The sequence below is a fragment of the Callorhinchus milii genome, unplaced genomic scaffold (assembly GCF_018977255.1).
Source record: "Callorhinchus milii isolate IMCB2004 unplaced genomic scaffold, IMCB_Cmil_1.0 Scaffold28, whole genome shotgun sequence".
Lineage (NCBI taxonomy): Eukaryota > Metazoa > Chordata > Chondrichthyes > Chimaeriformes > Callorhinchidae > Callorhinchus > Callorhinchus milii.
In genome coordinates this window covers 3,684,047-3,707,230 of record NW_024704769.1, presented here as the reverse complement: position 1 = coordinate 3,707,230, position 23,184 = coordinate 3,684,047, and the positions used below count along the sequence as shown (strand labels likewise).

The 23,184-nt window shown below is 52.5% G+C and overlaps 1 protein-coding gene across 1 annotated transcript; it reads right to left on the bottom strand.

Moving 5' to 3' along the window:
• Positions 1-466: 466 nt before the first annotated feature.
• Positions 467-21,806, bottom strand: LOC103187759 (serine/threonine-protein phosphatase 2B catalytic subunit alpha isoform). Its single transcript, XM_042344472.1, has 14 exons — positions 21,736-21,806; positions 11,659-11,856; positions 9,261-9,385; positions 8,117-8,228; positions 6,567-6,712; positions 5,939-6,078; positions 5,594-5,671; positions 5,028-5,122; positions 4,722-4,847; positions 3,737-3,805; positions 2,920-3,001; positions 2,636-2,733; positions 1,320-1,349; positions 467-776 (listed from the first exon to the last, which is right to left on the bottom strand). The coding sequence occupies exons 1-14, from the start codon at positions 21,794-21,796 to the stop codon at positions 598-600; spliced, it is 1,539 nt and encodes a 512-aa protein (XP_042200406.1). The 5' UTR covers positions 21,797-21,806; the 3' UTR covers positions 467-597.
• Positions 21,807-23,184: the final 1,378 nt, after the last annotated feature.

The following is a 23,184-nucleotide window of genomic DNA, read 5'->3' as shown; positions in this document are numbered from 1 at the left end:
AGCGGCTTTTACAACACTTAAAAAAGACGTGCGTTCGTGCCTGAAGGGAAGATTAAGAGGTTGACACCGCACAGCTCCCCCAGCCTACATTAAAAGTGTGCAGTGCTAGTCTCACGAGCTGTACAGACGGACGGGACCCTGGCTGACGAGCCAGGAGTGTGAGACAGAACTCTACCGGGATCATAATCACCTGCAAATCAATCCTTGCTATTCAGTCGTGTGTTGGTCAAGTCGGCTCGGCCGAGGAACATTCCTCTGATATCTCCAAACCGCTCACTTGCTCCGCAATGTGGGGGCGGGGGGGGGGTGGGGTTGGAGGCGAGCCCGGCTGACAGAACGCGCGCGTGCGGGCGCGCGCGCGAGGGGATGGGGGAAACGGGGCGGGGGGGGAGAAGAAGGGAAGAAAAAAAAAAGGGACGGGGTGTTGGGTGGGGGCGGAAAAGAAAACTGGATTCAAAAAAAAAAAAAATCGCTCCCATCTCGTAAGCAGTTACATTAATAAATAAATAGAACCTGGCGGGACGGAGTTAAGGGGGACGGACGGACGGCTGTTGGGTTGGGAAACGGAATGGGACGGATGGGCGGGTGGGAGGGCGACTACTTTCCAGAATCATCTGAGCTTTTCGTGATCTTGACTTGCACGGTAGTCTGTGAGTTCAGCAGGTCGCCCGTTGGCGCCGTGGTCCGACGCGGAGGCATCCGTTCGTTGATTCTGTCCAAGCCCTTGGCCTCTGCGAAGCTTTTGATTTTGTACTGAGCCGTGTATCCCTTGATGGCTGCGAGACAAGAGGGGCAAGAGGTCAAGCAGCGCCGAGCCAAAACATCCTCGCGGTTTAGTTTAGTGAGTTAGTGTAGTTAGTTAGTTAGTTAAAGTGACTAGAGAGAGAGTTGGGGTGGGGGGGGGGCGGGAAGAGAAATTAAGAACCAACAAGCAAAGCGTTTTCCCGGCAACAGAACAAAAAGCGCTTCCCAAGATATACTGTAAAGTGTAGTGACTGTGCATTTTGTGGGCGGAACCCGGCAGCCAATTGCGCGCAGCAGCGTCCCCGCAACGGCCGTGATTTCAGTGTCCAGACTATTATTATTGTTGTATTTTTATTGTCCCCGGAATGCGATCCGCCAATCGACTGACAACCGTGTCCTCTCAGTTGCGAGGCGAGGGCTCTCGGCGCTACTCTACAGGACTCCACGTTGTGGACGTTGGCCGGGATGTTGCTCTTTTCTTTTTCCTAAGGACTCTCCCCCCCCCCCCCCCCCTCCCTCGCTAAAGCCTGAGGACAGCCAACGCGGACCCAACACTCAGACTCGCACATGCATACCTTCCGAGGACTCTTTTGCCTCAATCGCAGCTGGATAGAGATCAGCAGCAGCAGCAGCATGCAAAAGAAAGAGAAGAAAGGATTGTTGTTTAGTTCCTTGACATAGACGCCCCGAGTCTGACACCAACCCCCGACACAGCGACTCCCGGGGAGAGACCAGTGTGCTCACAAACTCTCCCCTCGTCCTCCGCCACGCTTCAATCTGCTGTCAGCCAGCCAGACTGTCTGCGCTTGTACTCATAATAGTAATATTCCTCGCATTTGATATAGCCCCCAAACCCCAACCCCTCCCCGTCGCGTCTTCGAGACGTCTCAAAGCGCTTCACAGGATACACCGTCGCGTGGATTTGACCATGTGTTTTGCGGGGCCAAATCCTTTCAGGACAGAACAGAGCAATGTGACGACACCCCCACCGCCACTGGGCTCACACACTGCGCCGGGTCCAGTTTACACGCTCGGGCGAGAGAATGCGCTCGACAAGCCCCGAGGGGGAATTGGGAGGAAGCCGCGCCGGACGGGCTCGGAAAGAGCCGAGAGAGAGAGAGAGAGAGAGAGAGAGAGGACGGGTCAAAGGGGCCTTCGCGCAAGACCCAACCTCACGGGCGCAGAGTGCAACAGCACGTGCCAACACAGGCTGCCGACGGCTTAAAGTGACCGATAACCGGGAGGGGTGGGGGTGGGGGGGGGAGTTGACCGGGGGAGTCGAACTCCAGAGCTCTGCGGTCAATGATTCACCGAGTGCAGGTGGGCGAGGCCACATCGCCGCCTGCTGGCCACCAAGCGCACAGCACAGTGCGGCACAGCCCCCAAACCTTTCCTCCGACCCCCTCTCCGTTTTCTCAGCGTCAGTTATTTTTTCTCCACGCACGTCCCACCTGCCCCCCCCCCCCCCCCCCCCCCCCCCACCACCCCGGCCCCACCCGTTAAAACGCTAGACGACTGTGCAAATATCCGCTTGCAACGAGACCCCCGCCCCCCCAGCCTCAGGAAACCCCTGCACCTCAACTAACTGTCCGCATCGACTGCTGCTACTGCTACTCCCACTAATAATAATAATAATCCTTCACAGGATACGCCGTGAAGTGGAACGACTGGGTATTCTGCGGGGGGGGGGGGGGGAACGCGGCGGCCAATGGTGCACGGCAGTGCCCCGCAAACAGTCGTATTATTATTGCTATTATTAATATTAAATGCCTCCTCTGGGGCCTGGTGTCTGTCCCGACGAGAGGAGACACGTATAGGCCCTGGGACCTGAAGCGTGTCGTGCCAGGGAGAGTGCAGCAGAGAATCTCAGATCCCAAAGGCTCGTACTCACCCGTCTCCAGGGTCTGGCGGCCCCCTTGCAGCACGCCGAAGGGCAGCTGACCGGACGGAGTTAGCCCCTTCAGCGCCAGGACGCTCTCGCTCTCCTCTCTGTTGGGAGAGGCCAGAAACAGGGAAAGGTTTACACAGACGCCGCAAGACCGGTCGCGGCTGAAGAAGGCCCTTCGCCCCCTTTGATCTCATCTTTCCCACAGGAAAACCCTCGCTCTACAATCTTCCGATCACAGGAGACGCGCAAGGCGATGAACAGAATGCAGTTTTGCGCCGTGTTCTTACCGCAGAACTGAGAAAGCTCGCGCCATCTTGCCAATCGCACGGATTTTGTTCTTGATCACCTCCTTGCGAGCATTCTGGGCACCTGGAACCCACAACACACAACACCTCAGCTTCCACCAGCGCAGGGTTAAGCAACCAAAACCTGCGGAGCGCTTAAAGCCCATCAGCACAGGGTAGGGCCAGGCACAGGTGGCTTTACTCGGCACAGCCCCATCGCTGACGGTGACAGACATTGGTCACGTCACTGTGCAGATGGAGGGACGCTAACTACGTGGGTCAGGTCAGTAATCCTCAGATCAGACAGGTTCCCGCCTGCCTGTAATTCCCGAAGCTTTGGAGACAAACCCTCTCGAGTAGTAATTCCAACAGTTGTCCTCGTCAGCGAGATTATCGAGAGAGGGGAATCCGAACAGCGGGAAGAGAACCATCTCTTTCTGCCATCAACCCAACACGGCTTTGAGGATGCTTTGGCAGCTTCGCTTCGGAAAGTATAAGAATTTTCTTAGGCGAAAGAAGACCAAGGTCCATCCAGTTCGTCTTCCACCTCCACCAACAACAACTTGCGGAGGGATAGGGGACGACTGTTCCAGTGTTTCGGGGCGTAGCGGCTGAAAGCGCGGCCACGGATGGTGGAGCGGAGGGCACGAGGCCGGAGCCAGGGTCGTGGGTTGGGGAGTGAGCAGGTCGGAGAGGTAGGGAGGTGCCAGGGCATGAAGGGATTTGAAGACGACTGTGAGGATCTTGAAATCGATCCGTTCGGTGATGGCACGGGTACGGAGTTTAGTGCGGGTGATTAGTTGGGTCTCCACAAACTCACCATCCAGGACCTCATCTTCCAGCTCATCATCTGAGCAGATGTTTAGGACGTTGACGAGCATCTCCGTAACTGCAAGAGACGGGAGTTAAATGCAAGATTATTATTGTGTACAATTATATACTGTGTACAGCTTCCTCCCATGGCACTGCACTGTTAGCTCTGCAAAGATTGTGTCTGCCTGCAAATAATCACCGCACTTCACGGAAAACCTTAAGCGCTTAGAAGCGCGTAAGGCCTTATACAATAATAATCCTGGCATTCAATCAGCGCCTTATAATAATAATCCTGGCATTTGATACAGCGCCTTATCATGTCTTCGAGACATCTCAAAGCGCTTCACAGGATAATAATAATCCTTGCATTTGATATAGCGCTTTTCACGTCAGGAGGACGTCCCAAAGCGCTTCACAGAACACACTGTAAAGTGAGTTGACTGTATATTTGTGGGCGAACGCGGCAGCCAATTGCGCACAGCAATGTCCCACAAACAGTCGTAGATTGAAAATGACCAATTTATTATTGTTTTTGGTTTTGGAGGGATTATTATTAGGCTCTGTGTGGAGTAAGGAAACTTGCCCAAGGTTTCGCCCTGTGCCTGGAATTGAACTCAGGTCTCTCGCTTGCAAAGCGAGTGCTCTAACCACTGAGCTACAGGATACACTGTAAAGTGAATCGACTGTACATTTTGTGGGCGAAACACGGCAGCCAATTGCGCACAGTAGCGTCCAACAAACAGTCGTGGATTGAGTGGCCATATTTTTTTTTACTAACCCCAGAAAAGCGATCCGCCAATCGACTCACCACCGGGTTCCTGCTTACTGCTGGTAAACGAGAAGGCGTGTGCATGGAGTAAGGAAACTTGCCTAAGGTTTCGCCCCGCCCAGGAATCGAACCGGTGTCCTCTCACTTGCGAGGCGAATACTCTAACCACTGAGCTACAGGACTCCACTGCAAATATAAAATGCAAGCTGTCGAGGACACTTACCTTTCTCACCAACAAAGGGCAACGACCATGTGAAGACATCCATGAAGTTGGGTAGCCAGTAGGGATGTGGGGAACAGTTGAACTGCCTAATATTCATTACGTTATTTTCATACTTCAATACAGCAGCTGCGAAGAGGAGTAAAAATTATTATCAATAACAACAATAATAATCCTTATCACGTCGTTGGGACGCCTCAAAGCGCTTCACGGAATACACCGTAGCACTCTAACCACTACGCTACAGGACTCCACTTTACAGAACGTAGCCGGTTCATTGATAAAGGAAATATTTCAGAACTAACTCACCTTTATTATTATAAACATCTAGATAATTTGGTGCTGAGAATATGGTTATTAGTGACGGGAACCCGGTCGTTTGACTTTTCCTGTACATTCTGTACCTGTGAAAACAACAGCAGCGGTTTGCATTTACACAGCGCTCAACAGTGGCGGAGCCTGACACCGAGCCAGGGGAAGAGTGTGAGAAGGTGACCATAGACACGGTCGAAGAGCAAGGTCTTCGGGTGCGATCTGATGATGGGCAAAGAGGGGGCGAGGAGGAGGGATTGAGCCAGGGAGTTCCAGGGTGTACTGGCTGAATCTGACAGTGTGATGATAAGGAAGGAGTTGGGGGTCTGTGTGTTTGTGTTTATGGCGACAGTGTGATGGCAGAAGTTAGAATAATAATAATCCTTGCATTTGATATCGGACCTTATAACGTCTCAATGTTCTTCACAGGATATACTATCAAGTGTAGTGACTGCATGTTTTGTGGGCATTATTGGAGTTGGAGTTATTACCAGGACAGTGTGATAGACAGAGGGCTGGGTGTTTACAGGGACAGTTTGATAAGCAGAGACTTGGCCACTTACCCAGCATCCTGGGCTTCATGCGCTCGGATGACTGATAATAAGTTATTGTTTTGTAAAAATTCACAAACTGCAGAATAACTGTAAAAGGAAATGACAAACATTAGAACAAAGAGGAAGCTCCACACAGCAGCCCGGTCGAAGAGGAGGGTATTGAGACAGGCCTTGAAGGAGGCAAAGGATGGGGCGAGGTGGAGGGACTGTGAGGTTGAGATCCAAAGGGTGGGGGCAGAGAGGTTGAAGGCCCGACCATTGTTGGCGGATTGGGCCGGGTGGGGGACGTGAAGCAGGCCGGAGCCCGCTGAACGGACAGGATGATACGGGAACCAGGCCAAACTGGACACACACCTAAAAAAGTAGGAGCAGCCTCGGACGGTGTTTTGAGTGAAGTGTTCGGAGGTCTTTTCAGTGCCGTAGTCTTCATTGGGGTCCGACCAGAGCAAGTCACACATGGGTCCAAAGGGTGGGGGCTCTTTAAATCGGTCTAACTGCAGAACAAGAGAGAATGATGTGAAGAACATAACATCTCGCTATCAGCTCTGCGAGTGCAAAGCTCACCCTTGTAATCATAATAATCCTTGAAATGGTCGTGCGGGACTTTGTACTTCACGATACGGCTATAATAATAATAATCATGATAACCCTTGCATTTGATACAGCTCGTCACGTTGTCAAGACGTCTCAAAGCGCTTCACAGAATACACTGTAAAGTTCAGTGATTGTGTTTTGTGGGCGAAACGCAACAGCCAACTCCGCACAGCAGCGTCCCCACAAACAGCCGTGGATTGAGCGACAAAAAGATTTATTTTTTTTAACAAAGGGATTATTATCCACCGGATAGCAATCCGCCAATCGACTTAACAAGCGGGTTCCTGCTCACGGCTCGGTAAACAGAGGCGTGCGGGTGGAGTAAGGAAACTTGCCTGAGGTTCACGGTTAAGAGAGATCAGTTGCTGGCAGTCAGGTGTATACTTACTCTCCTAATATCGTCTAAGTCGTTAACGTCTGGCGAGAGCCCCCCGTGAAGGCAGAGGAACTGGAGGTTTACGAGCGCAGCCAGAGGAAGACAGTCGAACGCATTCATACACGCCTCGTATAATCTGTCCGAATATTTGATTCTACCTGGGGGGTGGGGGGAGGGGGAGAGAGGGGAGGGAGAGAGAGAGAGAGGACTCGTAAATTAAGGCATTCAGAGAGGCTCCCACACCAGACTCTGCGAGCCTGTCACTGCTGCCCTCACCTGGCTCCCCATCTCCCCCCGTGGTCTGTTCACATTCCTCGTCCTCACTCCTAAAAGCCCCCACTGTCCCCCGCTGACCCTACCGACCCGCCCGCTCCTTCCGCTCGCCAGCTCCAAGTCCCTGCCCCGCCCGCCCCACCTCCAGTGATCGGGCCCTCAGCCTTTCGCCTCCTTCCCCTTCTCCTTCGAGGGCTGGCGTGATGGGAGGGGCGGAGTTTATTGTGGGCGAGAATACGGGCGGCGGAGTTTTGGGCTAACTGGATTTTGTTGCGGTTTGTGGACAGTGGAGCTGGGGAGAGCGGCGAGGAGGGCGTCGGAGGAGTCGAGGCGGGAGGTGACGAGGGAGTGGACGAGAGGTTGGATGCACACGTAGAAACCAGCTCCACGAGGGGAGATAAAGTACGGGAGCCGGAGGTGGAAATCGGAGTTCAATGTGAAACTGCACTGACGGTGAATCAGACAAGGGAATATTATCATTAATATAGATTAACGCACGCACACACAAGATGATAAACGGGAGTCCGAGGTCTGTGGTAAATGCAGGGCAATGATCCCAATCCCCGCATCTGACATTTAACAAAGCAGATTAACATGAGATATCCCAAACACTCGAGTAAATTGCAATAACGTTAAAAGCATTGAGGCACCACAGGGTGGCATTAGAGAGCAGCAGCAATTTAGGAGCAGTGATAATAATAATAATAATAATAATTGCTGCATTGGATATAGCAGCCTATCGGGTCTTTGAGACGTCTCAGAGCGCTTCACACAATATAGTGTAAAGTGGAGTGACTGTGTGCTTTGCTGGCAAAACGCGGCAGCCAACTGTGCACAGCAGCGTCCCGTTAGCAGTCCTGGATTGAGTGACCAGCCTGTTGTTATTTTAATTTTTTTTGAAGGGATTATTATCCCCAGAAAGCGATCCGCCAATCGACTAATAAGTGGGTTCCTACCTGCTGCTAAGTAAACAGAGGTGTGTGGAGTAAGGAAACTTGCCTAAGGTTTCGCCCTGACCTGCCCGGGAATCGAAACCCCGGGTCCTATTGCTTGCGAGGCGAGCGCTGTAACCACTACACTCCTTTGTGAACAGCCTGTACTGAGGTGTGCAACACACACACACACACCCCCGTGTAACACACTCACACACATCCGTGTAACACACTCACACACACAGGTAACACACACTCACAGACACAAAATACACCAATGAACAGGATACCGAGCCCACACCCCGATGAGCCGACCGTAGAGTGGACGGAGTGTATGTGGGGCTGACGCATACTCACATTCCTGTTTAAAGGTGAAATATTCCGTCAGGTGTCTGCACTCGTGGTTTCCCCGCAGCAGGTAAAGTGAATTTGGGAAATGAATCTTCATGGTCCACAGATAGAGGACGCACTGTTGGGGGGTGACAAACAGCAAGAACCAGGTTAGTCAGCCACGCACGCCGGCTCTCCTGAAAATCTCTTCCCGTTTAGCTCATTCAGCAACTATCTTAAATCGCTGTCCTCCAGTCACTGCTTCACCAGGCAGAGAAAACTGTTCTATGCCCAGCTGGATCTACCACACCAGAGGATTAATATAATCCTACAATTCTGTCCCAACATCCAGTTTGCCATTATTAATGATCTGAACTCCAGGGTTAAGCCTAACAATAGACAAGACCCAACGATTCTGGTTGGACTCTAGATATCAGGAAGTGTGGAGAGGCTGAGGATACAACAGCAGCAGCAACAACTTGCATTTATCTCACTTCCCAAAGGTAATTGGATAGGTACTTGAAAAGGAAAAATGTGCAGGGCTATGGGGTTAAGAGTGGGACGAGTTGGGTAGCTCTTTCAAAGAGATGGCACAGGCACAATGGGTCGAATGGCCTCCTTCTGTGCTGTAAAGTTCTATGATACAGCACCTCTCACGTCAGGAGAACGTCCCAAGGCGCTGGACAGTCAGGGATTTGGGACAACAGAGCTGGGGGTTGAGATCAGGAGGAGTGGAGGGCAGGGAGGGTGGGAATTGGAGGGTGATCGGAGGCCCGGTCGAAAAAAGAAGTCTTGAGAAGGGCCTTGAAGGAGGCGAGGGAGGGAATACAAGATGATATACTCCTACATGTTAGGAAACTACAAACAGGGTTTGCAGCCTCAGATTGTGTGTGGGGACAGCACTATGTAAATGCAAGTTGTTGTTGGTTGACAAAGAAGCTCTTGAACAAGGCGCTTGACAACAGAGAGGAATATCCTTAAAGCATTTAGTTCTAAGCGTGACATTTAAGCCCACCGACCCCTCTTGTCCTCCAGAGCCCTCGAATGATTGAAATCAAAGCTTGACGTCCACGTGTGAGACCGGTGTCCCGCTGTATGCAATTCCCTCCCTCTCGCTCCTCACAGCGGGCAACAAAGCCTGGCGATGACACAACACAGGACAGCCACTCACCTCTATGCTGAAATAGCCTCTATCCACGTAGTCTCCCAGGAAGAGATACTGGGTGTGTTCGGGCGTACCCCCCACTTCAAACAGCTTCATCAGGTCGAAGAACTGACCGTGAATGTCACCACACACTGTAACACAGAGCAGCCAGGATTGGAGCCGTTGGGTGTCGGAGTCACGCACAGCTGGACAAACTCTCTGGTCGAACACACGCTGGTGAATAGCGGAGTCCTGGAGTGTAGTGGTCAGAGCGCTCGCCTCGCAAGCGAGAGGACCCGGTTTCGATTCCCCGGGCGGGTCGAGTGAAACGTTAGGCACAGTCACTCCACTTTACAATATATTTAGTAAGTAGGTTGTTGGCTGATTGGTGGATCACTTCCCCAAGGGTAATAATCCCCCCCCAAAAAAAGGGTCACTCAACCCACGACTGTTTGTGAGACACTACTGTGCGCAATTGGCTGCCACGATTTGCCCACAGAATACACGGTCAATTCACTTTACAGTATATTCTGTGAAGAGCTTTGAGACGTCTCTACGACACGATAAGGTGCTTTATCAAATGTAAGGATTGGGTGCATTGTTTTGGAGGGATTATTACCCCCAGAAAGCGAACCGCCAATCAACTTAACAATGGGTTCCAAATGACTGCTAGATAAACCGAAGCGTGCGTGTGGAGTAAGGAAACCTGCCAAAGATTTCTCCCCCAACCCGCCCGGGAATCGGACCCGGCTCCTCTCGCTTGCAAGGCGAGGCGAGTGACTTGAGCAGGAAACCCTCGGGTGTCCGTTCAGCGCCTCCGTTCCCCTGCGGAGATCACAAGCACAACCCCCCCCCCCCCCCCCCCCCCGCCTCCAGAGCGAGCAACAGGAAATCAAAGGAGAAGCTCTGCTTTGGTTCCGCTAAAAATACCCACTTCGCAACGCTTTGAACTGAATGCCGAGCGCTTCCAGTCAATCGTTCCCAAAGATTCGTGTAGCCGTCACTCGTGAGGGACAGGTCACACGGTGAAAATCGTAGAAGGCTCACAGTGGAGAAAGGCCACCTGTCTCAGTGTACCTCCTCGACCCACAGCCTCCGCTCGACTGGCTCCGGCCTCCTGCTTGTCCCACGTGCCCTCCGCTCCACCATCAACAGCCACACTTTCAGCCACTGCGCCCCGAGACTCTGCTACACTCTCCCTCAATCCCTCCGTCCTTGACCCCTCCTTTCCCTTTTCTGATGCTAACTGCCCACACTGGAGCTAATTCCACTCTAATCCCATTCCCTGCTCTTTCCCCGTCGTAAAGTCTTCTAGACGTGGACAGTGAGTGAGCCTCTGCTGATCGACTCAATCATTTTATTTAGGGATGCAAGAGCTACAATAATAATAGTCATAATGATAATCCTTACGTTTGATACAGCGCCTTATCACGTCTTCAAGACGCCTCAAAGCGCTTCACAGAACATATTGCAAAGTGAGTTGACTATTTTGTGGGTGAAACGCGGCAGACAATTGCGCGCAGCAGTGTCCCACAAACAGCCGTGGATTGAGTGATCAATTTTTTTAAGGGATTATTACACCCAGAAAAGCGATCCGCCAATCGACTAACAAGCGGGTTCCTACTCACTGCTGGGGAAACAGAGGCGTGTGGGGTAAGTCAACTTGCCTAAGGTTTCGCCCTGCCCAGGAATCAAACCCAGGTCATCTCACTTGCGAGGTGAGTGCTCTAACCAACACGCTACAGCATTCCACTGCATGTTGTGTTGCAACAGGAAAATAAAAGCACACGGTGCTGCACAATGCTTCCTTTGTAGTCTTTTGAGTCGCATGTAATTATTAATCTGATACAAGCACTTACATAATGTTCGCACAACATGGGGGCTGGAGAAAGATGCACAGAATTCAGCAGCATAATAACAAGATCATCACAAAGCACATCTTTCTCTCTCTCTCTCCGGTCTCGCCCCATCTTACTTCTGTGACCTTATGAACCGGACCAACCCTCCTGCTCCCTCCGCTCTGCGGGCACCGGCCTGCTTCACGTCTCCCCCCGCCCTGCCCGCCACACCTTCGGTGGTCAAGCCTTCAGCCTTTCTGCCCCCAACCTCTGGAACTCCATCCCAGAGCCCTTCTCAAGGTCCTCCTCTTTGACCACCGCTATGGTCATCTTTCTCCCCCGCCACCCCGAATCCAAACAACAGCTCTGGTGCAAGCCCTCGTGTTGAAGATGATTCTGAACTCTGCAGCTCGTTCCTCTCCCCGCCAGGCTCTGTGAACCCACAAGTCCCTCTGCCTCGCCCCCTCCCTCACCTCCTTCAAGAACCCTCCTCTTCGACCGACCGTACCTTCGGTCCACCCTCCCTAACCCTCCTGATCCCAAGAAGCTGAAGGGTTCAGGAAAGGGGGCAGGAGGGAGTGTCAGACCTGTGACTGGAGCGTCCAATTCCACGAGTGTTTTCTCTCTGCGAAAGAACATGGCACCGTCGTCGATTATTTGAATAGCAACCTCCTCTTCCAACCTCCCCTCCTTCACAAAATGGCTCTTCAACGTTTCCAACTTTGGCTTCCCCTCCTGGTAAACCTCCTTCATCCTCAAACGATGGGCTGGTGGGAAAGGAACAGCTAAGAGCGGGGGGTGGGGGGGGAGAGAAATAACACAGTGAGCACTTCACATCCAACGCAGGGTCCAGCAGCATTCTCGACTGTATAACACAACTAATTAATAATAATGTTGATAATAATAATCCTTGCATTTGATATTGCATCTCAGCACGACATTGAGACAACTCAAAGCACTTCAAAGAACATATTGTAAGGTGAATTAACTGTATATTGCAGGCGAAACGAGGCAGCCAATTGCGCACAGCAGTGTCCCACGAACAGTCGCGGATTGAGTGACCAAGCTATTTTTTTAAGGGGTTATTACCCCCCCTGAAAGTAATCCGCCAATTGAACTAACAACCAAGTTCCTACTGACCGCCAGGTAAACAGAGACGTGTGGAGCGAGGAAACTTGCCTGAGGTTTCACCCTCCCCTGGAATCGAACCCCCGCGCTCTCGCTTGGGAGGCGAGCGTTCTAACCACTAAGTTACCGGACGAGGCAAAGGCATTGAGAACAGTCGGTCTCCAGGGCTCAGAAGGGCAATTCGAACAGACCTTTTTTGGGGGTGGGCTGGAGGAGGCAGGGGATACAGAGTGGAGAAAGAGAGTAAAGCTGCAGGACAGGATAAAGGGAGGCCACCTGATGCTACATAGGAACAGGAGGAGGTCATTCAGGCCCCCCCGAGCCTGTTCCGCCATTTTATTAGATCATGGCTGACGTGTACCTCAACTCCAATTACCCCATATTCCCTTCCTAATGAACACCTATCCACCGCAGTCGCGAAATAGATGAATCCAGCATCCAAAGCCTTTGGGGGGAGGGAGAGAGTTACCGATTTCCATTACACTTTACGTGAAAAACCGCCGTCTGACTTCACTCCTAAATGGCATTGCTCTACTTTTATGACGAAATCCGCTTGTTCCGTATTCTCCCACCACCAGAGATGAAATAGTGTCTCCATAGGAACTCTGTCGAATCCCTTTATCGTTTTAAACACCTCAATCAGATCACCTGCTTAACCTTCTAAACCCAAGGGAATACAGACCAAGTTTAAGCAACCTGTCCTCGTAATTTAACCCTTTAAGCCCTGGGATCACAAGCGAGAGGACGCGGGTTGGGATTGCCTTTATATCAGCACAGACTGCCCAGAGTGGCTTCTGTACTAACAGTACGAGGCTAGTGAGAGAGGCAGGAAACCACAAGCACGTCAGTGTTCACTGCATTTCCTGACTCGCTGACAACTGATAACCAGGTCAGAGCTAATATCAGAGCTGTGCCCTCTGCGCTCACACACTAAACCGGGTGTTTGGGAGGGCAGCAATGTGCCACTGAGCCACTAATAGCACTCTCTCATACCAGTAGCTGAGGTTGTTATAACACGTGCAATATAATAATCCTTGCATTTGATACAGGGCCTCATCACGTTGTTGAGGCGTCTCAAAGCGCTTCACAGGATACGCTGTAAAGTGAATTGACTGTATATTTTGTGGGTGAAAGGCGGCAGCCGATTGCTCACAGCAGCGTCCCCACAAACAGCCGTGGACTGAGTGACCAAATTGTATATATTTTTTTCTTCTGGGGCGAATATTACACCAAGAAGGCGATCCGCCAATCGACTAAAACCAGGTTACAACTTGCTGCCGGGTAAACAGCGGTGCGTGCGTGCAGTCCTGGGAAACCTGCCAGAGGTTTCGCCCTGGCCGGGAATCGCACCCAAGACATTGACCCCAGACCTCCCAACTGCAACCTGTTCAGGGCGGACATTCAAGATGTGTCCCCTCAGCGCCTCTCAAAAGGAGAAGTTAAAAGAAACATGCCAAGGTGTCTACTGGCCTACAGCAGCTCTTAGTGGCAAAGGCTCAGTAAGTCATTCTGTTAAACCACAATATCCTTGATCCAATCTGATTCTCTGGTACAGCAGACTGCAGCCGGCAGGTCTCTACGCAAAAAAAATTATTCTGCACACACTACCCCACCCCCCACCCCACCCCCCCCCCCCCAGGGACTCCCAGTATCCCAACCAACTCCAGGTATCTCCAGAAGATAAACCGGTCATTTAAGATCATGGCTGTAATAATGGTAATCCTTATCGTGTATTCGAGACGTCTTAAAAGCGCTTCAGGGGATATAGGATGTACTGTATATCAAGAACTGACTGCGTATTTTGTGGTGGGAAATGCAGTGTCTCACAAACAGTCGTGGATTGAGTGACCAAAGTATATATATATATTGGAAGGATTATTACCGGCAGAAAAGCGATCAGCCAATCAATTAACAACCGGGTTCCGACTCACTGCTCGGTAAACAGAGGCACGTGTGTGGAGTAAGGGAACTTGCCGGGGAATCAAACCCGGGTCCTCTCGCTTGCGAGGCGAGTGCGCTAAACCACTGAACTACAGGACGGCACGGATGCAAGAGATTTTTTTTTTCGCCGGGAGCTCCTGAGCAACCTTAATAATTTAATAACCTCCTCCTCCTCCTCCTCCAATCTCTTCTATGAAAAAAAGGAAAGTGGAATAAATACAGCTCCTTCCCTCAACGCCCTCCCACACGCCATGCAAATGAGCTCGGAGGAGAGCAGTGGCCAGTGTTCGGGAGGATACTCATCCTGATACACTTCAACGCCTGTTAAGACTCACCTCACACCCGCTCGTACACACACACGCACTGATCCAAGGTGCTAGCGGGTGTTTCTCCAGCTTTGCCAACAGTGACCCCTCCCTCCCCCGACCCCAACAAATGTGCTAAAACAACAGCTTAGTAGCTCTGGTGTCTGCTACGGCATCTTTCATCACCAACGGTGATGCTTCGTGGGATTCCTAACAAGAAGAATCCTTGCATTTGATACAGCGGCTTATCGCGTCGTCAAGACGCCTCAAAGCGCTTCACAGAACGCACTGTGAATGAGATCGCGACCGCATATTTCGTGGGTGAAAACGCGGCAGCGAATTGAGCGCAGCACCGTCCCACAAACCGTCAAGGATGGAGGGACCCAAATTATTATCTTTTGAAGGAATCCTTACCCGCAGAAATGTGCGGGGCTCGGGGGTAAGAAAGTGCGGGCGAGTGGGACTAGTTGGGGAGCTGTGTCGGCTCGAAGAGACGTCTTAAAGCGCTTCGGGGATATAGAGAGCCGACATAGGCACGATGGGCCGAATGGCCTCCTTCTGTGCTGTACGTTTCTGCATCAGTAGCAAGACTTGCTCTGCGGTGACTATGGCAACAACCTGACTCCTACACAATTCTTCCACCTGCGTTTATTTTAGATCCATCTTTGACAGGAAGAATTCAAGTGTGGAATATTAATTTTCCCAGTGCCTGTCCCACGCAGTAATATTTTCTGCATTGCCAGTGTGCTTTAAAGTGTTTTTTGAAGCAATGCTTCATGTTGGAGGGTAGCAAGAATCCTCTATAAATCAGCATCCAGTGTATTACTGTAGTGCAAATAATAATAATAATCCTTGTATTTGATACAGCGCTTTTTAACGTCTTCTGGACGTCTCAAAGTGCTTCGCAGAATATATGGTAAAGTGAATTTACTGTATATTTGTGGGAGAAACGCGGCAGCCAATTGCGCAAAGCAGTGTCCCACGAACAGTCGTGGACTGAAGTGACCAATTCATTATATATTTTTTTAAAAGTGTAGTGGTTAGAGCACTTGCCTCGCAAGCGAGAGGACCCGGGTTCGATTCCTGGGCAGGGCGAAACCTTAGGTAAGTTTCCTTGTCCCACACGCCTGTTTACCAAGCAGTAAGTCAGAGCCCGGTTGTTAGTGGATTGGCGGATTGCTTTTCTGGGGGTAAGTAATCCTTTCAAAAAAAATAGTTATTTGATCACTCAACCCACGACTGTCTGTGGGGCACTGCTGTGCGCAATTGGCTGCGGCATTTCGCCCACAAAATACAGTCACTACACTTTATACAGTATATCCTGTGAAGCGTTTTGAGACGTCTCGAAGACACTCTACAGCCAATTGAAATGATGACGGTTACAACACACAAGGAAGCACATTTTAAGGGGATGTCACCCTGACGCAGACACCAAGTTGAAATGGTTCTGTGAAGGCTGTGGTGTGTGTCGTGTGCCTCCCTGCCCCCCCCTTCCCTGTCAGTCTCTCCTGAATCAATAGGAAGTCCCTACTCTCTCCCCCGCCCCCCCCCACCACCCTCCCCAACCTCTGTAATCTGAATCAAACAGCCCGACTCCTCCCGACCCGACACCCTCCACCCAACGGTGACTTCTTCTGGTGAGAGAGAAAAAAAAACACCACCAGATTTCCGTCTTAACCCTTCACACCCCGGCTTAAAAACAGGAACTGTACCTTGCTGACGAGACAGATTTCGCAACCAACACCAACACCCAACTCGCCTCCAGAATCGCTTGCTGCTGAGCGCTCAGCTCGCCCCGAAAAGCTTATCAAGCGCTTGGAAGGTATCACCGCCGGTCCCTAAGCTCATTAAGATATTAATAACTGACACGAGCAAGACGGTCAACTGTGCGGCCCCCATGGCTTAGCCAATGTAAAACCCTATCGAACTATGTTACCACGTCCAAATGACTCCTGTGGGTACACGTAATACGAGGTACAACTGTACGTGGAATCCTGTAGCGCAGTGGCGAGAGCGCTCGCCTCACAAGCGAGAAGGACCCGGGTTCGATGCTCGGGCCGGACGGGGGCGAACCCCGAGGCAAGTTTCGTTACTCCACGCGCACGCCTCTGTTTACCCGGCAGCAAGTAGGAACTTGGCTGTCAGTTAATTTGAAGGGATTACCCCCAGATTGCTTCTCCGGGGGGGGTAATAACCCCTTCAAAATAAATAGCAATTTAGTCACTCAATCCACGCCGGTTTGCGGGGACGCTGCTGTGTGCAATTGGCCGCCACGTTTCGCCCACACAATACACAGTCAGTTCACTTTACAGTCTGTTCTGTGAAGCGCTTTTGAGACATCTCAACGACGGCATAAGGCGCGATATCAAATGCCAGGATTATTATTAAAGGCTATAGTACACTCATACACAGTTAAATTGGAGGGTGAGGAGAGAAGACTTGCAGATGGTGACGGGGCTCAGGCCAGGAAAAGCAGCGGCAACTCGACAGTGAACCCAAGACGTATGATAACAGCGACTGTGAATAAAACTCCATCATCAGTTTTACCGAAGTCGGTTTCCTCACTGAAACTCCACTTTTACTGCTGAAAAATAAGTGACTCACGTCTGTGTCGAGGTTAAGGCAGTTAACTGAACAACTTGTTTTTAAGATGATATCAACACCACACCCCAGGGATAGCAGAGCGGCCTGGGGTAAGCAAGACCACAACCGCTTGCAGGTTAGGGAATGGAATGAGGCCCCCAGTCACCTGCTGAGCGCCTCACACCTATTCCCATCAGGGCCCGGGGCTCAATACAGTCATTTAAGGGGGGGGGGCACACCTAAAAGAATACTAATAAATACCCTTGCATTTGATGCAGCGCCTTATCACGTCGTTGAGACGTCTCAAAGCGCTTCACAGAAGACACCGTACAGTGGAGTGACTGTATATTTGTGGGCGAAACGCGGCAGCCAATTGCGCACACCAGTGTCCCCCACAAACAGTCGTGGATTGAGTGACCGCATTTTTCTTCACATAGAAGGGCGTAGCGGAGGGAGTAAGGAATGGAGGGAGACTGGGGTGGAGTATAAACACCGGGCGCGGACCAGTCGGGGTGAGTGGCATTGTACGCTCTTTCTAAATCATTGCAAAAACACCACATTTGATTTTGGTGGGTAGCCTTCCCCCACCTCAGCCCTCGCAAAACCCCAGCTCGGGTCCAAACCCCCCGGACTGTCCAGCACCTTGGCACGTCCTCCCGACGCGAAAGGCGCCGCGTAAGCGTCGTTAGTTGCTGCGGCCGGAAGCTGTGCGTGCGAGGCCGGCAAACTCTCGCCTCCTCGGACTGGCTCAGGGGCACACACCGAGCTCTCAGCTGGTGTCCTGCCCTCATCTGCCCTGCCCTGCCCTGCCCGCCAGGTAAAGCACGACCCATTCCTCCCTTGATTCGTGCTTGCGCTTGTGATTTTAAAAACTGAATCGAACCCGGATCCTCTCACCTGCAAGGCGAGCGCTCCAGCCACTATGCGACAGGATTAAGATGCATTTGGCAAGGAGTGAAGCTGTACATTAGATTAATGCCCGTAACACCTGCCCGGCCCATGGAAAGGGCAGACAGACACTCTCCATTTAAACATTCCTCGGATGAGATGTTAAATCGAAGTCCCCGTCTGCCAATGTGGACGGACGTTAAGGATTTCATGCACCAATGGGAGAGATAACGGAGGGTTTTTTCCTGGCGTCCTGGCTGACAATCCTCTGGAATGAAATGGTCATGTGGGACTTTGTGCTGCACGAAACAGCTGTAGTGATAATAATAATAATCCTTGCATATGATAGCGCGCCTTATCACGTGGTTGAGACGTCTCAAAGCCCTTCACAGAATATACTGTAAAGTGAATTGAATTAATATTTTGTGGACGAAATGCAGCAGTGTCCCGCATACAGTCATGGATTCAGTGACCAAGTTATTGTTTTTTTTTTGGAGGGATTATTACCCCCGAAAAATAATCCACCAATCGACTAACAATCGTCCTACTTACTGCCAGGTAAACAGAGGCACGTGGAATAAGGAACCAAGTAAAGTTTCGCCCTGCCTGGGAATCGAACCCAGGTCCCCCCACTTGTGCGCTCAGTACTACGTTACAGGACTCCACAATTAAGCAGTCACTGCGCTCGACAGTAAATTACTGCGAAGCACTTGGGAAACATTTCAGCATGGTGGGGCACCCTTTGAATGGGAGTTAATTTGCTTGGAAAATTCAATACCAATTGCATTCGGTTGAAAATCAATCATGTTTCTCCACCTAACGTCCACTGAACAGGCTGCTCTTCACATCACAGTTTGAAAGATATTCTGGTCAACTGCAAAACGCAGCATCCTTTTCCCTCTGTTCCGAGCACCGCGGTCTCTCAGCAGGATAAAAAGCCTTCTCTTTCTCCCTCCTCCTCCTCCTCCTCCTCTCTCTCCCATCCCTCTGTCTCCCCCTCCCCCCTCTCTTTCCTTCCCCCCCCTCCCTCTCCAAATGCAGTCACAAATTATTCCAGCCACAAAAGATTAATGCATCAGGAAGATTATCCAAAATTGGCTTGCGGCTTACTGGCGGAGTGGAGGACGTCGGGAAGAACAGCAACAACAACAACAACAACAAGCATTTATAATGCGCCCCTCACGCAGGGTAGCATCCCAGATCCCGCAGGACTCTGACAGATAACACTCTGTCCTTCCCACAGAGCCTGAACAGCATCGCTCCTCGGCCCCCGAGTGAGCAAGCAGTCCTCGACAGCCACAACTCGGCCAGGCCGAGGCTAAACGTGACCCGTGACGATTAGAATCACAATCCTTGCAATCGGTACGGCGCCTCATCACGTCGTCGAGACGTCTCAAAGCGCTTCACAGGATGCACTGTGAGGTGAATTGACTGTATATTTTGGGGGCGAAACACGGCAGCCAATGACGCACAGCAGCGTCCGCCACAAACAGTTGTGGATTGAAGTGACCAAATTATTATGACATTTGTTTGATGGGATTATTAGTCCAGTAAAGCCACCTGGCGCGTGCGAGGAGTAAGGAGACTTTGCTGAGGTTCCACCCTGACCAGCCCGGGAATCGAACCCGGGTCCTCTCGCTTGCGAGGCGAGCTCTCCAACCACTGCTCTCCGGGACCCCACTCCTGACGGGAGAAACGCTAAGCCAGTGAGGACGTGATCGGTCATTCCTGGGCTTAAGCTGATTCTGGTTTAACAGTTTGTTGCCTGAATGAGCTCCGACTGCTGCTCACTCCGTTGAACCTCACGAGTAGAGGAACTGTGAGAAAAGAGCAACTGTTTAAAAGAACTCTCTCCCCCCCCCCCCCACTCCCACTCCTCTCCATCCCCCCACCTCCACTCCCCTCCAAAAATATCCTTTGCATCACTAATTAATATAGCGCTTCATCAACCACGGGGAAGGCAGTGGATCTCACTGGTGCCTTTGGGCACCACGCCACGCACACTGTGAACAGATGGACGGTCACCTCAATACGTGCGTACGCAATTCACTTCAGCTAACCAGCAAAGTTCAAAACTATTTTTAAAAAAAAAATAAATAAAGCGGCCAAAATGCTGCAGTTGGACAGTTCCTCCCCCTTATATAACAATCCTTGCATTTGATTACAGCTCCTGACTATGTCTGCGAGACGTCTCAAAGCGCTTCACAAAATATACTGTAAAGTAAACTGACTGTGCATTTTAGCAACCAATTGCGCACAGCAATGTGCCACAAACAGAGCGAGAATCTCCAACTCCCTCTCAAGCTTTCCTCGCTAAGGGTTACTACAATCCACCCTCTGAAATGTACCCCCCCCCTCCCGCCCCATCTTCTCCTCCCCTCTCCCCTTCATCCCTCCCCCAAGTCACAACTCCAGTTACTTGGATCTTCCCCTCTCCAAACTCCTCACGTTCTCTCGCTCTCCACCCTTTATCTCAACCCCTTCTCTCCATCCGGTTTACCAGCTGATCTCTCGATTCCGTTTCATCTCTCTCACCCGTTGCCTCGTCCCGATTCTCTTTACCCCCTTTCATAGCTCTCTCTCTCGCTCCTTTTTCCCATTCCCCCTTCCCCTCCCCCTGACCCATTTTTACCAGCTAATAATAACACTAATAATAATACCGCAGGACGAGTTCAGATGATGGAGGCCCTTCTATAATCGTAGGACAATCTCTAACAGCGAATAATAATCCTTGCGTTTGATATCGCCCCTCATCGCGCCGTTGAGACGTCTCAAAAGCGCTTCACCGAATGTGCTGTAAAGTGTGGGGACTGTATATTTTGTGGGCAAATCTTCCAGGACGCCCTCCCTACAACACGGACGGTTATTTTAAGTGAAAGTCCCGGTGTCCTGGCCTCAGCCACCCTTTCCCGCAGGCCCTGTCTCTGTCGTTAACTCCGCTCCCAGAAAAGAAAAGCTCCACTGGGGGGGCTCCCCGGTGGAAAAAACCCTTTGCTATTCCGAACCCGTACCCCCCCCACTTTTCCTGACGTGACTGACTTGCTCTCTCTTTGCTCCCTTCCCCATCCTCCTCAAAGCCACTTCCCACTCTCATCGCCAGGCTCTGCCTCCAGCTTTCTCCCTGACAGCCCTTCTCTCCCCAGGTCTCTCAACTCTCCCCCAACACCCCCCTCCCCCCCACCCCCTCCCAACAGCCTCGCTCTTCTCCTGACAACCCCCCCCCTCTTCCTCTTGACACCCTCCCTATCACTCTTCCCACCCCTTCGACACCCACTGACTCCCCCCACCCCGAGACCCCCCCTCTCTCTCTCTCTCCTCCCCCCGACACCCCCCTTCTCTCTCTCTCTCTCTCCTCCCCCCGACACCCCCTCCCTCTCTCTTCCTCACCCCAACAACCCCCCCCCTCTCTCTCCCTGACCCCCACACTCCCTCCCACCCCCCGACTCTCTCCCTGACACCCTCTCTCTTCTCCCTACACACATCCTCTCTACTCCCCCCCCCCACCACCACCCCCCCCACCCCCTGACAGCCTCTCTCTTCTCCCGTCTGTCTTTCTCTGCTCGACCCTCTCTCTCCCTCCCCCCCCCCTCACAAGCCCCGTTTCTCTCTCTCCCCCTCTGACACCCCACTATCTCTTCCCCCCCCCTCCCCCCACCCCGGACAACCTCTCCCTCCGACACCCCCTCCCTCTCCCCCCACTGACACATTCTCCCTCTCCCCCTGACTCCCCCCCCCCCCTCTCTCTGACACCCCCTCTCTCCCCCCCCCACCCTGACACGCTCCCCCTCCCCCTCCCCCGGGGCCTCGCCCCTCGCTTACCTTTGATAATCCTGTCGGTGGTGGACAGCTTCGGGGGTATCCTCTCCATCGATTGCGCCATATTGTCGGGCGGCCTGAGGGCCGAGGCCGGGGGTTGGGGGTGGGTGGGTGGGGGGGGGGAGGAGGGGGGGGGCCTGAGGCCTAGGCGGGCCGCGTTATGGCTGGAGCTGACTGCGAGGCTGTCGGTTTAACCGCCGAAGCCGCCGCCGTACCTCAGGGTACGGCCTCAGCGACTGACTGACTGACTGACTGACTCGCTCTCTCCCTCTCCCTTTCTCTCGCGCTCTAATCGGCTTACCGCCGTTGCCCGCGCTGCCCGCCGGGACCTGTAGTCCCGCGCGTCATCCCGCGACGCGGCGCCAGGCCGGCAGCGCACTACAACTCCCGGCGTGCCCCCCGCCCCCATCCTCGGCCCCGCCTCTCCCGCCCCTCGCGCTCCCCTCTCTCGTCGACCCGTCCCAACCGCCCGCGCCGCGCGCCGGGATCGACGCTCGCAGCCCCGCCCCCTCCTCCTCCGCCCCCCCCCCGCCCCTTTCCCCGCATGCGTCACGCAGCGCACTACGAGTCCCGGCGTGCTCCGCGCCGCGCCGCGCAGGCGCACGAGGCAGGCGGCCTCCGCCTCCCACCGGCGGGCGCCCCACTGCTAAACCCAACTACAACTCCCAGCGTGCTCAGCGCGGCCGCTGGCTCACGTGTCACATCAACACACACACACAACTGCGCATGCTCAGACTGCCCCCCCTTATTCTTGACCACATGGGAGTTGTGGCTCAAGAAGGGCAGTTTAGAGCAATTGGGGGCAACTTTCACCCACAAAAACACACAGTCACTACACTTTACGGTGTATCCCACCAAGCAATTTGGGACGTCGTGACGAACTGATGAGGCGGAGGCCCCGTCTCAAACGCAAGGATTGTTATTTGCTGTTGCGATTGTTGTCATTGGGGTTCACGGGACTCAAAAGGGGTCATTCAGGGCTAATAAAGTTGACCGCTTGGTGGGTTTGTTTGCGTCAATCGGTGGCCCTCTGGCGCCTCAAGAGTCAGAAGGTGGTGGGTTGGAGCCCGCACGTCGGGACTCGCAATCGCACAGTCTTGGGGGAGTGGGTGTCGCATTGACGGAGACGTCCTCCTTCGGATGAGACGTTAAACCTCTGTGCCCGGCTCAGGTGGGCGTTCGAGATCTCCTGCGGCCGCTATTCGAAGAGGGCAGGGAGTTTCACTCTCTCTCCCTCCCGGTGTGGGATATCGCTGGGCGCAAACCGGCTGCCGCATTTCGTCCACAAAATATGCAGTCAGGAATACTCCGCAGTGGATCCTGCAAAACGCTTCGAGAGACCTCGACTACGTTGCTGTGTTGCATTCCGCCAGCGAAATACACAGTCGCTACACTTTAGGGTAAACGCTGGAGAGAGCACTTTGGGTCATCTTCCTGACCTGAAGGGTGCCG